The sequence below is a fragment of the Oncorhynchus mykiss genome, chromosome 1 (assembly GCF_013265735.2).
Source record: "Oncorhynchus mykiss isolate Arlee chromosome 1, USDA_OmykA_1.1, whole genome shotgun sequence".
Taxonomy (NCBI): domain Eukaryota; kingdom Metazoa; phylum Chordata; class Actinopteri; order Salmoniformes; family Salmonidae; genus Oncorhynchus; species Oncorhynchus mykiss.
The window spans coordinates 10,166,327-10,181,400 of NC_048565.1; the positions used below are offsets into that span (position 1 = coordinate 10,166,327).

At 42.2% G+C, this 15,074-nt stretch overlaps 1 protein-coding gene across 2 annotated transcripts; it reads right to left on the reverse strand.

Annotated features, from left to right (window-relative positions):
- Positions 1 to 231: 231 nt before the first annotated feature.
- Positions 232 to 14,966, reverse strand: LOC110533608 (thromboxane A2 receptor). 2 transcript variants are annotated; one of them, XM_021618033.2, is made up of 3 exons: positions 14,673 to 14,961; positions 6,892 to 7,768; positions 232 to 1,937 (listed from the first exon to the last, which is right to left on the reverse strand). In XM_021618033.2, exons 2-3 carry the CDS (start codon positions 7,675 to 7,677, stop codon positions 1,617 to 1,619), a joined length of 1,107 nt encoding a protein of 368 aa, XP_021473708.1. In that variant the 5' UTR covers positions 7,678 to 7,768; positions 14,673 to 14,961; the 3' UTR covers positions 232 to 1,616. The 2 variants fall into 2 exon arrangements, with proteins under 2 accessions (XP_021473708.1, XP_021473788.1); XM_021618113.2 differs by lacking the exon at positions 232 to 1,937 and adding an exon at positions 1,946 to 2,992 and having other exon boundaries at positions 14,673 to 14,966.
- Between the last annotated feature and the right edge of the window lie 108 nt (positions 14,967 to 15,074).

The following is a 15,074-nucleotide window of genomic DNA, read 5'->3' on the forward strand; positions in this document are numbered from 1 at the left end:
TGACTGGGTCGCGTCCATAGATACAGAACAAAAAGACTGAATGACTGGGTCGCGTCCATAGATACAGAACAAAAAGACTGAACTACTAGGTCGCGTCCATAGATACAGAACAAAAAGACTGAATGACTGGGTCAGGTCCATAGATACAGAACAAAAAGACTGAATGACTGGGTCGCGTCCATAGATACAGAACGAAAAGACTGAATGACTGGGTTGCGTCCATAGATACAGAACAAAAAGACTGAACTACTGGGTCGCGTCCATAGATACAGAACAATAAGACTGAATGACTGGGTCGCGTCCATAGATACAGAACAAAAAGACTGAACGACTGGGTCTTGTCTCTAGCAACCCAAGATTTGTTTCAGGACTATATCTTCCAAACAGAATATCTCTTTCAAATGGTGATATTTACCTGCGTAGACAGTCAAACTCAATTCAACACTCAGTTTGTCTACAAATTAATTGTTGGATTCACGTCTCCATCTCAAACAAAAATCGAACTTAAAGAATAGGACTAAATTAAATCAAATCAAACTTTAAATGCACATTAAATAAACTTAAAATTTAGTCCATATTCTTTAACTTACATTTTTGGTTGAGATGGAAACATGAATACAACATATTCATAATTACCTTGAAGAGTAAATTTAAAATGAACCAAAGCTTGAAACCCTAAGCCTATATGTATTGTCTATTTAAGCAATACAGCCCGAGGGCTATTCTTACACACCACGCAACGTGTGCCTGGATACAGCCCTTAGCCGTGGTATATTGGCCATATACCACAAACCCCTGAGGTGCCTTATTGCTATTATAAACTGGTTGCCAATGTAATTAAAGCAGTTAAAATTAATATTTTGTCATACCCGTGGTATAAGTTCACGGCTGTCAATCAATCAGCATTCAGGGCTCGAACCACCCAGTTTCTATATATTTTTTTACCATGGTTGAATTGAAACAATAGCTGTTGAGGACTTTGCAAATACTATATAGGCCTAAATAGTATAATTGATGGTACATGACTTATAAAGTATGGTTACATTTCATTTGCACTGTTAAACCTACCCTTTGGAAATACTGATAGCAACAGTGAATATATTTAGTTATTAAGAGATCTCTCAATAATCATTCTCACAATAGCACATTGGTAGTAGTCAGTGACATAGTACATAACAACTAAGTAGGGCTGAGTTTGGTGGAAACCCTGGATGGGAAACTAAATGTATAGTTGTAGATAGATCATCTCTCCAGTAGGAGGTGCTGCTCAGCCTGTTGTTTTTTTTCTTCTTCTGATAGTGGATATAACGTTGAAGTTCTGCCATTGTTTCAAAGATACAAATGCAACATATTTCATACAAGGTTTGTCTATGTTGAAAATTGGTTACAATGACAACATAACCTTGTGGTTGAAAAAAACATTTGACATTTTTTAAATTCCAATGTATATATTCCACGTCACAATACGTTTATTCAACCTGTTTGTGCCCAGTGGAATGCCACAGCCGTATCCATGTTCAGTCTCTTTTTAGAACTGTTTAAACAGCACCTAAAAAACATATAAATAAAAATGTCACTGACGAGGAGGAGTACCAATGCACAACAACAGGAAACAGTCAAGGCGATGAAGGTGGAGCCTTCACGTTAAATGACTGGGTTTCGACTGACACGCGCCTTTCGCCACCCCCCAGGACATCACTGCCCAGGGAAGAACGGGTGAACCGGCGGATGGTGCCGACGAAGGAGGCCGGGTACAGGGTCCTTATGGAGCCCCGGGACCAGTCCCAGTTGGGGTAGAGGCGCTTAAGGACGGCGCGCCGAAACAGGATGTACACCCAGGGGTCCAGGATCTGGTTCCAGGTGGCGAAACGGATGAAGAGCAGCAGGTTGCGGACCTGAAGTGGGCTCTCTGACAACACAGTCTGCGCAATAAACACCTGTGGAATGTATGGGGAGGGAGGGAGATGGAGAGACAAAGACCATTAGAAGAATAGGGATGGAGATGGAGGGAATAACAGTTAGAGAGAGAGTGGGGAAGTGAGAGGGAGAATGATTTGTCATCAGTAGTTTGAACACGAGGGCAGCAGTTTGGGCCTTCTCACACACATTCATACTCGCACACACACATTCATACACACACACACACACATTCATACACACACACACACATTCATACACACACACACACTCACAAATAAGCTCTACTCCTCAGAAATGACATATGCGCTTGTGTTTAGCAAATAATTAGCATTTTCCAGATGCATCTAAAAAATGCTAACAGTCCCTTTTAGTGTCTCAGGATCGCAGCTGGCAGTGAGTTGCTGTGGTCAAACACACACACACGCATGCATCATTAACAATGGAACACACACGCATGCATCATTAACAACGGAATACACACGAATAGAGTACGCAGATAAACAACGACCACAGGTCCAAAGAATTGCTTATGATTTGGAATGATCACTGTTTTTTTTTTTAACATTTTTTAGATATCATCATCGGTGGTCCATGGGGAGTGGGGGTGCACTGGCAAAAGCAGAGATTGCAAGTGAATGGCTTATTGCCTGCCTGATATGGAATAGAACAGAAACGAATATCCCTCAAATATTCTTTGGACTGAGCATGATCCAGTTGGGGGTTATGAATAATGTAGTTCAGAAGCTGTTAAGGAGAAGCGAAGCGGCTAAGATGGTGGTCCAAAGCAGATGAGTCCATAGTTGTGGCACGAATGATGCATTCATTTGGATGGTCTGGCTATGGATGAGGGTCCGGACAGTCCGGAGGAGCCACAGCACAAAGCAATGTGTGGTGAGTAAAGATAGGGGGCGGTATAAACATTAGCTGTTTTTACTCGCCTTAGTCTGGACTCCTGACATAGGATGTATACCCAGGGGTCACATAGCTGATTGAAGGTGGCCATCCGCAGGCTGAGTAACATGAAGTCAGGCTCTACGGGTTTGGCGTACACAGCACATTTCAGACTATATATCTGTACAGGACAGTCAGGAGGTTAGACTGGATAAAGGGCTCCAGAAGTGCTGAAGAACATATGATAGCGGGGCGGCAGGTAGCCTAGTGGTTAGAGCGTTGGACTAGTAACCGAAAGGTTGCAATATCGAATCCCCGAGCTGACAAGGTAAAAATCTGTTGATCTACCCCTGAACAAGGCAGTTAACCCACTGTTCCTAGGCCATCATTGAAAATAAGAATTTGTTCTTAGCTGACTTGCCTAGTTAAATAAAGGTATGAAATAAAGTGCTACCATTATATCTAACTCTTTCCTCCTTCCTTCCAAAAATAATTAGGCTTCACTTGTACCCCTTTTAGGTTTTAAATGAAAATGTTTGTTTAAAAAAGGCCTTCGATATTGATTTGGTGGCGCCTATAAAATAATCTAGCGGAAACACTGACAGTAAACACTTTATTTTGATGGTAGGTACCGTGTAGATAGACGCTCAACCGTCAAATCAAAATAAAGTGTTACAGAACACACAAAGAGCAGTGGAATAGTAGCACATCACACACCCACATTGTGAGGCTGTGATGTGAGTTGATGTGGTTTTTGGCCATCCCAACTACCTCAGCCACAATGTTGATTACAAAGAGCCTTGAATGGCTATGGTCCAGAAGTATTACAGCACTTTGAGGTCAGCTAATTTAGCCTGCATTGCTTAGGAGAAATGAGGCATTTAGAGACTGGTAGCTTAGACCAGACTAAGCCCCATTTTTTGAGAGTGAGAAATAACGAAATATGTATACAGTGTATTCGGAAAGTATTCAGACCCCTTGACTATACAGCCTTGTTCTAAAATGTATTACACCCCCCCCCCCCATTAAACTACACACAATACCCCATAATGACAAAGCAAAAACAGGTTTACATTTTTTTTCCAATGTATAAAAAAATATGACATTAACAGAAGTAAACAGACTCTTTACTCAATACTTTGTTGAAGCACCTTAGGCATCGATTGCAGCCTCAAATCTTCTTGGGTATGACGCTACAAGCTTGGCACACCTGTATTTGGGGAGTTTCTCCTCTCCAGATCCTCTCAAGCTCTGTCAGGTTGGATGGGGAGCATGGCTGCACAGCTCTTTTCAGGTCTCTCCAGAGATGTTCAATCGGGTTCAAGTCAGTGCTCTGGCTGGGCCACTCAAGGACATTTAGACTTGTCCCGAAGCCACTCCTGCATTGTCTTGGCTGTGTGCTTAGGGTCGTTGTCCTGTTGGAAGGTGAACCTTCGCCCCAGTATGAGGTCCTGAGTGCTCTGAAGCAGGTTTTCATCAAATATCAGCATCATGCTGTTTTTCAGTAGCTGGGACTGGGAGAATAATCGGGATCGAGGGAAAGATGAACAATCCTGACTAGTCTTCCAGTTCCTGACGAGGAAAAACATTCCTACAGCATGCCACAACCATAGGGATGGTGCCAGGTTTCCTCCAGACGTCAAGCTTGGTATTCAGGGCAAAGAGTTCAAACTTAGTTTCATCAGATCAGAGAATCTTGTTTCTCATGGTCTGAGAGTCTTTTGGTGTCTTTGACAAACTCCAAGCGGGCTGTCATGTGCCTTTTACTGAGGAGTGGATTCCATCTGGCCACTCTACCATAAAGACCTGATTGGTGGAATGCTGCAGAGAACTGTTTACTTTATCCATTTTATTTTTTTTACCTTTATTTAACTAGGTAAGTCAGTTTAAAAACACATTCTTATTTTCAATAACGGCGTAGGAACAGTGGGTTAACTGCCTTGTTCAGGGGCAGAACGACAGATCTTGCAACTTTTCGGTTACTAGTCCAACACTCTAACCACTAGGCTACCTTCTGTCCCAAGTAGCCTAATAAGGTATTTGTTTTTTTATTTTTAATAAAATTTGCAAACATTTCTTAAAACCTTTTTTCACTTCATCATTATTGGGTATTGTGTGTAGATTAATGAGGGGGAAAAAATGATGTAATCAATTTTAGAATAAAGACGTAACAACATGGAGAAAGGAAGGGCTCTGAATACTTTCCTGTACATTACATGTCAGAGACAGTTAGTTTATGTTTATGTACTATAACAGTTCTGTATTTGTTAGTACTTTTATCAACATTCACTGTGCAATTGAAAACTTTGTATCAGTTTTGAATTGAATCGATTGAACACAAAGACACAGCAGGACAGAGGCAGATCTAGGAAAAAGACTCTGGCCCGGATATCCCCCTTTGTCTGCAGCCGGAGATGGCCCTCTCTTACAGGCCTTATCACCAGCCAGCATACAGCCCCACTCCCTAATACAGGGCTAGTTCCACTTCCTGAACTTGACATTAGCTGTAAACAATGCACATTGCTTACAAAGACACCCCACAGTTTATGCTGTTCAGCCAGTTATTCAGCCCTATTTTAACAGGTAAGTTGACTGAGAACATATTATTGCAACAACCTAGGTAAGAGTTACAGGGGGAGAAGAGGGGATAAAACCACCAATTGGAAGCTGGGGGATGATTAGGTGGCCATGATGGTAAGATTGGTGATGTAGCCAAGACACTGGGGTTAACACCCCTACTCTTACGATAAGTGCCACGGGATCTTTAGTGACCACAGGGGAGTCAGGACAACCGTTTAACATCCCATCCTGAAAGACGGCACCTTACGCAGGACAATGTCCCCTTCGCTGCCCTGGGGCATTGGAATCTCCATAGACCAGACCCCTTCTGGACCTCCAACAGCACTTCCAGCAGTTCTTCAATCCAGGGACCAACCTTGCTTAGCTTTAGAGGCAAGTCAGCAGTGGTACCGGAACGTTAGCCAAAGAGAGTTCAGTTAGCGGAGGATCGAGAGAGCAACCTCAATTATCAGAGATTTTTGTGTGCACATATTGATACACATGTATTGGGGCCTGTATCAAGTGTGAGTTGATCATTATCTCTTGACTTAATTTGCCATACAAATGCAGTATGTATACAGTATGCAGCAGTGATGGTCTATTGCATTATATATGTTAGTTAAGTCAGATAAGAACAAATTCTTATTTACAATGACGGCCTACCAAAATGCAAAAGGATGGAATTAAAAATAAACATAAATTAAATAAAAATATAGGATAAAATACACATCACGAAAAGAGAGACAACACTACATAAAGAGAGAACTAAGACAACAAAATAGCATGGCAGCAACACATGCCAACACAGCATGGTAGCAACACAACATGGCAGCAACACAACATGGAGGCAGCACAACATGGTAGCAGCACAAAACAGGGTACACATATTAATGGTCACAAACAACAACACAAAGGGCAGAAGGTAGAGAAAACAATACACCACGCGAAGCAGCCACAACTGTCAGTAAGAGTGTCCATGATTGAGTCTTTGAATGAAGAGATAAAACGGTCCAGTTTGAGTGTTTTTTGCAGCTTGTTCCAGTCGTTAGCTTTGAATGAAGAGATTGGGTGTTCGAGCCCTGAATGCTGATTGGCTGACAGCCGTGGTATATCAGACCATGTACCACGGGTATAAAAAAACATGTATTTTTACTGCTCTAATTACTTTGGTAACCAGTTTATAACAGCAATAAGGCACCTCGGGGGTTGGTGATATATGGTAAATATACCACGGCTAAGGACTGTGTCCAGGCACTTCTCGTCGCGTCGTGCATAAGAACAGCCCTTAGCCGTGGTAAATTGGCCATATACCACACCCCCGTGGGCCTTGTTGCTTAAATATGTTACAAAGAACAAATGTTGGAATATCTTACATATCAATACTGAGTGATGACTATAATGATGTGTTTCAGTGGATATTGTGTCCTCCTGACATGTACTGTACGTGCTTGGTATAGTGTGTATGTATGTGCGTGTGTACGTATGTGTGCGTGCACGTTTTGATAGGCTGCCACTACTCACCAGCAGGGGGCACCAGCAGATGGTAGCGATCATCATGATCCAGATGAGCTGCACCATCATCTCCACCTCGTAGTCGCGGCGACGCTGCATGCTGTCCTGGCCGCAGCACACCTTGACCAGGGTCACCACGCTCACCGTGTTGAGCAGGAAGGACACGGCTATGGACAGCAGCCCGACCAGAGAGAAGAGTAGACAGAAGACCATGTCGCTAGCCTTAGAGCTAATGTTGAAGAAGCACCAGGAGCCTGGTATTTGCATGTGGTAGCTCCCCACACCCACCAGGGGCAGTAGTGAGATGCATCCCGCTACCGCCCACACCATCAGCACTATGCACACGGCCCGCGACTTGGTCATGCTGGTCGAGCGGGCGAACGGCCGGTTGATGCCCACGAATCGCTCCACAGCCATGGTGGCGCCCAGCAGCAGCGGGCACAGGCCGTAGAAGACCATGGACATGCCCATGTAGTTGCAGAAGTGGCAGTGCGGGTCCAGGCGGCGCCAGTTGAACTGGGTGAAGTGGAAGGTGATCACGATAATGCCGGTGACCAGGAGGCCCATGAAGTCGGTGACCACCAGGCCGCAGAGGAAGACGAGAAAGGAGGACCGCGAGCGGCTATGCGTGCGCTGGAAGGACTTGAGGAGGACCACAAAGGCGATGAGGTTGAAGGTGAGGCCCAAAGGGCTGAACACAGTGGAGAAGTAGACGGAAGCAATGGTGTGGGGGAAGTTGAAGGGGGGATTGTTGATGGAGAAGCACTGTGGAGTCGTCTCGTTGGAGAGGTTCATGGTGGCGGCTGCAGGAAGTTTGGCTATTCCCAACACTTCAGAAGAGGAGGAACTAGTTCATTTAAGATTTCCGTTGTCTTTATTCTTCCTCCTGACAAATGGGACAGAACTCTGCATTAGTAACAGAAGCGTTTCAACAAGACTGTTAACAACTTTTTGGTTTAGCTCACAGGACAGTATAATAAACTTCCATTCAGCAGAGATTATATGATATGTTGCGGGAGGAATGTTTATTAGTTGACAGAACTGGAATGCTTACACTCGACTGACCTCGAAAACTACATACAGCTTTCAAAAATGTTCACAGAAACCGACTGAAAACTTATGTTTGCCATAGTGTCATTGTCTACATAGCCTCTTGGAACCAGTCTGATTGCTACGTTTACCATTCTATTGAACACAGCGATAAGGCTGGTTCCACCTGACTCATCTTAACATGTTGACAATGTTTAAACAGACTTAATCAAGCCTCTCTAGAGGACTAGACTCAATGGTGGATAGAGACTTTGACCCCATGAATTCCAAAGTGTGGGAGACAGTAAAAACACACAACTGTAGTTGCCCATCCCTTGGCAGGAAATGCAGTTACATCAACATTACGTCAACGTTAATATAATGATGTCCTTAACAGAGGTCAGAGGTCAGCTTACTAGTCATTCACTTCTGCCATCAAACTAAATGGAGATCACATAGTCTCTAATTTTACCGGTAGGCTATCATGGGGACATGACAAGCGAGGATTAACAGGAAACAGATTCTCCGAATGCCATCCTACTATGTTATCACCGAGAAACTTGTGCTAACTGCATTGTAGGTATGAACCCAAATCACTGAGTCCAGAAAACATATGCTCTCATTTCAATAAGATAAAATAATCAAAGAAGTTCACCAAGCTTAGTAGATAGTTGGGTTTGCTAGATATAGTTGCTAAGATGTAGTTGCTAAGATGTAGTTGCTAAATATGTAGTTGCTAAAGATGTAGTTGCTAAGATGTAGTTGCTAAGATGTAGTTGCTAAGATGTAGTTGCTAAGATGTAGTTGCTAAGATGTAGTTGCTAAGATGTAGTTGCTAAGATGTAGTTGCTAAGATGTAGTTGCTAAGATGTAGTTGCTAAGATGTAGTTGCTAAGATGTAGTTGCTAAGATGTAGTTGCTAAGATGTAGTTGCTAAGATGTAGTTGCTAAGACGTAGTTGCTAAGATGTAGTTGCTAAGACGTAGTTGCTAAGATTGGAAATTATTCAGATCCCTTCACTGTTTCCTCATTTTGTTAAGTTACAGCCTTATTCTAAAATTGATTAAAAACATTTCTCATCAATCTACACACAAAACCCATAATGACAAAGCAAAAACAGGTTTTAAGATATGTTTGCTAATTTATAAAAATGAAAAACTGAGAGAACTGAGACAGGATTGTGTCGAGGTACAGATCTGGGGAAGGGTACCAAAACAATTCTGCAGCATAGAAGGTCCGCAAGAACACAATGGCCTCCCTCAATCTTAAATGGGAGAAGTTTGGAACCACCAAGACTCTTCTTAGAGCTGACCGCCCGGCCAAACTGAGCAATCGGGGGAGAAGGGCCTTGGTCAGGGAGGTGACCAAGAACCCGATGGTCACTCTGACTGAGCTCCAGAGTTCCTCTGGGGAGATGGGAGAACCTTCCAGAAGGACCACCATCTCTGCAGCACTCCACCAATCAGGCCTTTATGGTAGAGTGGCCAGATGGAAGCCACTCCTCAGTAAAAGGCACATGACAGCCCACTTGGAGTTTGTCAAAAGGCACCTAAAGGACTCTCAGACCATGAGAAACAAGATTCTCTGATCTGATGAAACCAAGATTGAACTCTTTGGCCTGAATGCCAAGTGTCACGTCTGGAGGAAGCCTGGCACCATCCCTACGGTGAAACATGGTGGTGGCAGCATCATGCTGTGGGGATGTTTTTCAGTGGCAGGGACTGAAAGACTAGCCAGGATTGAGGCGAAGATGAACGAAGCAATGTACAGAGAGATCCTTAATGAATACCTGCTCCAGAGAGCTCAGGACCACAGACTTGGCGAAGGTTCACCTTCCAACAGGACAACGACCCTAAGCACACAGCCAAGACAACGCAGGAGTGGCTTCGGGACAAGTTTCTGAATGTCTTTGAGTGGCCCAGCCATAGTCCGGACTTGAACCTGATTGACCATCTCTGGAGAGATCTGAAAATAGCTGTGCAGCAACGCTCCCCATCCAACCTGACAGAGCTTGAGAGGATCTGCAGAGAAGAATGGGAGAAACTCCCCAAATACAGGTATGCCAAGTTTGTTGCGTCATACCCAAGAAGACTTGAGGGTGAAATCGCTGCCAAAGGTGCTTCAACAAAGTATTGAGTAAAAGGTCTGAATACTAAAAACCTGTTTTTGCTTCGTTATTCTGGGGTATTGTGTGTAGATTGATGAGGAAAAAATATATTTAATCAATGTTTGAATAAAGGCTGTAACGTAACAAAATGTGGAAAAAGTTTAGGGGTCTGAATACTGATTTTGTGTTTACTGTTTGAGACCCTTCCATCCCCAGCTATAGCTAGACAGACAGTCTTTCTGGGACCAGGCTGGGAATAGTTATCAGGTCAAATTTAACCTGTGTTCCTTGGAGGAATGGCATTATGTTGTTGCAATCAGGCACCAGTATTCCCTGTCTCCCTGCGTGTTTTGACTACAGAATCACTAGTAATTACACTGAAGCATTCAGCCAATATCCTAATTTCTATACTTATTCAATTTTGTTTTCCAACTAATGAGAGTGGATTACCACTGGATAAATGCACTGAAATCAGAGAGGACAAGAGAAATTAAACTTCTACAAATAACAAACAAGCTGGTGTTGATCCTTAGCCTTTTTGCTTAAATACACCTGCAATCTCAAACTATCCATATTACAGTTGAAATAGCCTACGTGCTCCAGTGTGGTTCATTTGGTAGGACCATGGTGGTAGCAACAGGGATCACATTTACAAAAAAAATGCATTTACTGTACCATAAGTAATTTTGGATCAAAGCTTCTGAAAAATAACATATTATCATGATATCAAATGGATATCTTTATGTTGCTGAACACGATACCTAAACATGGAACCAATGCTGGGAACTGAAGGCAAAGGCCAGAAGTACTGTAGCTTATACAGTGGGGAGAACAAGTATTTGACACACTGCCGATTTTGCAGGTTTTCCTACTTACAAAGCATGTAGAGGTCTGTCATTTTTATCATAGGTACACTTCAACTGTGAGAGACGGAATCTAAAACAAAAATCTAGAAAATAACATTGTATGATTTTTAAGTAATTAATTTGCATTTTATTGCATGACATAAGTATTTGATACATCAGAAAAGCAGAACTTAATATTTGGTACAGAAACCTTTGTTTGCAGTTACAGAGATCATACGTTTCCTGTAGTTCTTGACCAGGTTTGCACACACTGCAGCAGGGATTTTGGCCCACTCCTCCATACAGACCTTCTACAGATCCTTCAGGTTTCGGGGCTGTCGCTGGGCAATACGGACTTTCAGCTCCCTCCAAAGATGTTCTATTGGGTTCAGGTCTGGAGACTGGCTAGGCCACTCCAGGACCTTGAGATGCTTCTTACGGAGCCATTCCTTAGTTGCCCTGGTTGTGTGTTTCGGGTCGCTGTCATGCTGGAAGACCCAGCCACGACCCATCTTCAATGCTCTTACTGAGGGAAGGAGGTTGTTGGCCAAGATCTCGCGATACATGGCCCCATCCATCCATCCTTCCCTCAATACGGTGCAGTCGTCCTGTCCCCTTTGCAGAAAAGCATCCCCAAAGAATGATGTTTCCACCTCCATGCTTCACAGTTGGGATGGTGGCCTTGGGGTTGTACTCACCATTCTTCTTCCTCCAAACATGGCGAGTGGAGTTTAGACCAAAAAGCTCTTATTTTTGTCTCATCAGACCACATGACCTTCTCCCATTCCTCCTCTGGATCATCCAGATGGTCATTAGCAAACTTCAGACGGGCCTGGGCATGCGCTGGCTTGAGCAGGGGGACCTTGCGTGCGCTGCAGGATTTTAATCCATGACGGCGTAGTGTGTTACTAATGGTTTTCTTTGAGACTGTGGTCCCAGCTCATTGACCAGGCCCTCACCTTCCTCATGATCATTGATGCCCCACGAGGTGAGATCTTGCATGGAGCCCCAGACCGAGGGTGATTGACCGTCATCTTGAACTTCTTCCATTTTCTAATAATTGTGCCAACAGTTGTTGCCTTCTCACCAAGCTGCTTGCCTATTGTACTGTAGCCCATCCCAGCCTTGTGCAGGTCTACAATTTTATCCCTGATGTCCTTACACAACTCTCTGGTATTGGCCATTGTGGAGAGGTTGGAGTCTGTTTGATGGTGTGTGGACAGGTGTCTTTTATACAGGTAACGAGTTCAAACAGGAGCAGTTAATACAGGTAATGAGTGGAGAACAGGAGGGCTTCTTAAAGAAAAACCAACAGGTCTGTGAGAGCCGGAATTCTTACTGGTTGGCAGGTGATCAAATACTTATGTCATGCAATAAAATGCAAATTAATTACTTTAAAAATCATACAATGTGATTTTCTGGATTTTTTGTTTTAGATTCCGTCTCTCACAGTTGAAGTGTACCTATGATAAACATTACAGACCTCTACATGCTTTGTAAGTAGGAAAACCTGCAGTGTATCAAATACTTGTTCTCCCCACTGTATGTGAATTCATTCGGAGCATTTCGTGATCATGTCCCGAGTGTGGTGGAGACTGTTGGTTGAAATTCTTCCAGAGAATCTGATTGTCCCATCAAGTCGACCTCATTGGACACTAGCAAATCACCGCAGAACGCAGGGCGTTCCCAACGCATATTTTTGGTGCCCATGATAGAAAGCGCATGCAGTGCTGAATTAGATGAATGACAGGCGGTATCATTTGATTTCTCTGAAAACACCGTGGGAAACAGCACAACTCATTAGATTAGGGGAGACCGGGGCTGTGTGTCCTTTTTCAAAAAAAAATTGTTGACTTTTGTCAACAATTATTGTAAAGAACAAGGTCTTGGGTTGAAATGGGTTCCCATTTATTATTAAAATACTGTCAATTAACAGTAATTAACAAATTACTGTAGCTTACAGTCTTAGAAATAGCTGGGCTATTGATTTTGATTGAACAATATTTAACAGCTTGTACTTTGTAAATACAACATTTTGCATATAACCATCCCCATCTGAGCATAAAGGCTAGTTAATTTCCATATTGCTTGACCTCGCAACTGTTGGCTCACTATTTAAAAAAAATAGCAGAGTTTTTGCACAGGTATAGCCGGTACAGTGCCAACTAACGCTGCCTATAATATCTTACAACTCTACAATATCATACAATGCTACAATATCACTGTTACGTTCACCAACACCAATTGATGTGCGCTACGTGCTAACGAGCTATACGTCCTAAAGTCCAACCTCAAAACACTGTAACATCATACAACTCTACAATTTCAAAAAACAATCAACAGTTTTACAGAATGGGCAGCCATATAACTGAATCCTTTTCAAGAGCAACAGGTGTGCTGTGTTCACGTGTTCACATACTGTATGCACATTTTTGTTTAATTTAGCTGATTTAGAACTTTCAAAATGTTTCAGTGAGACCCGATGACTAATGTATCGTTTTTTAAATCTGTCTGTGGTCAATGAATTTACTGAACCCTAACCAGTTTTAAATAGCCTATAGGGCCTAAATGTATCGTTTGCACAGAGCCTGTTCTACCCTTATTATGTTATGCTAAGCTTGGGACTGCTTGATAGTTTCAAACACTGAGAAATTCATTTAAAAAACTATTCCACCATGAGGCCGTAAAAACAGCAATAAGCAAATAAAACAAATCTAAAGTCGAGTCAAATAAAAAAGACACGATAAATGGTTTAAGAAACTGCTTAGAATACAGTGTAATGTAGGCATGCAAAACACTATTTATTTTCTACACTCAAAGAAGCTGTAGGGGAGCGACTCCTGGTAGGGAAGCATGGGGTAAGTTGAGTCAAAGGGGTAAGTTGAGCCTTCCTTGTTTCTAGGAAACCATACACAAAATATATTTTTGGACAAATATTTAGGAAGAGGTCATCATTTCATGGAGTCTGTAGGAATAAATCACATGGAATAAGTGGTAAGTAAAATTTAAATAATAAAAAAATATTTTCACCAAGTCAAATTATTTTGTTTTACAGGTTTCATGATGCTTGTATCTAAACCAAAGTAGATAATTTAAAGATTGTTTTATACATCAGTTGGGATCTCTATCAGCTCCAATATGAGGTCATAAACCTAGCATGAAAGTGCATTCCTGTAGCTGTGTGGGCTAATATAGTCAAAATGTTTGCTTTGGAGAAAGTTGAGCCAATGATTGAGCCAATGGCAAGTTGAGCAAATTGATAAGGGCTTTATTGGTGGGATATGAGGTAACAACAGGGCCTGGAGTATGTTGAAAGTGTTTAAATAAGTGTTGTTAAAATATGCTTAAAATTATTAAAATACAAAAAAAAGTGATTGTGATTGTGTTTAATTGTGTTTGGGAAATAAAGATTGACATGGTTTTAAAAAGGTAGAGGTAATATTTAATTCAGTACAGACATTTGTAGGTGGCTTAATTTACCCTGTACCGCGGCTCAATTGACCCCATACAAAAACAAGCTATGTTTTCAGAACTGTAATGTTTACATGAATTCTGATTATTTCCAGGGATACACAACATCGTGAAATATATGTAGATATCTTTGTTTGAATTAATTATATTTTTCCCTTGAGGGAGTAATACTGAATGTGAAACAAGCACTCAATTTACCCCACTCTTCCCTATCCTCCTTGGATATGTTAGAGGCATAGCAACCTTGTAAAGAGTGACTATCTGGATATTATATAAATATAAAAGTCTAGAAGGACCTATCTATTTTTAGAGAAGATAATAAGTAACATGTAGCCTACCTTTTTTACAGCAGTCACTCAGTCACTCAAACATCAGGGCGAAGTAGACTGCGTCTTCAGCCTGCTACTGTGCGCGCGCCTCGGTCGTGGTCCGTTTAGTAGACTCTAGTCCACCGTGTCCACACGAGACTATCTTAATGACGTTGTAACAGCTGTAGGCTTACGGTAATGGGCCTCACGAGTGACATCGGTATATGAAAATATACATAATTGATATAAGCCAATGCAAAAATAGTCGGAACTCTCTCTCTGCCGCAGTTAAAACGTTAATTTTTTTCGTCCCTGGAAGTAAACGGGATTGACAGTGGGGAGCATCCAAATGCAAATGTAGCTAATCAGCAACATAATAGGCAGCGAGAGAATGCAACATCGATGATTGAATCATTGAAACTTCTTGTAGAT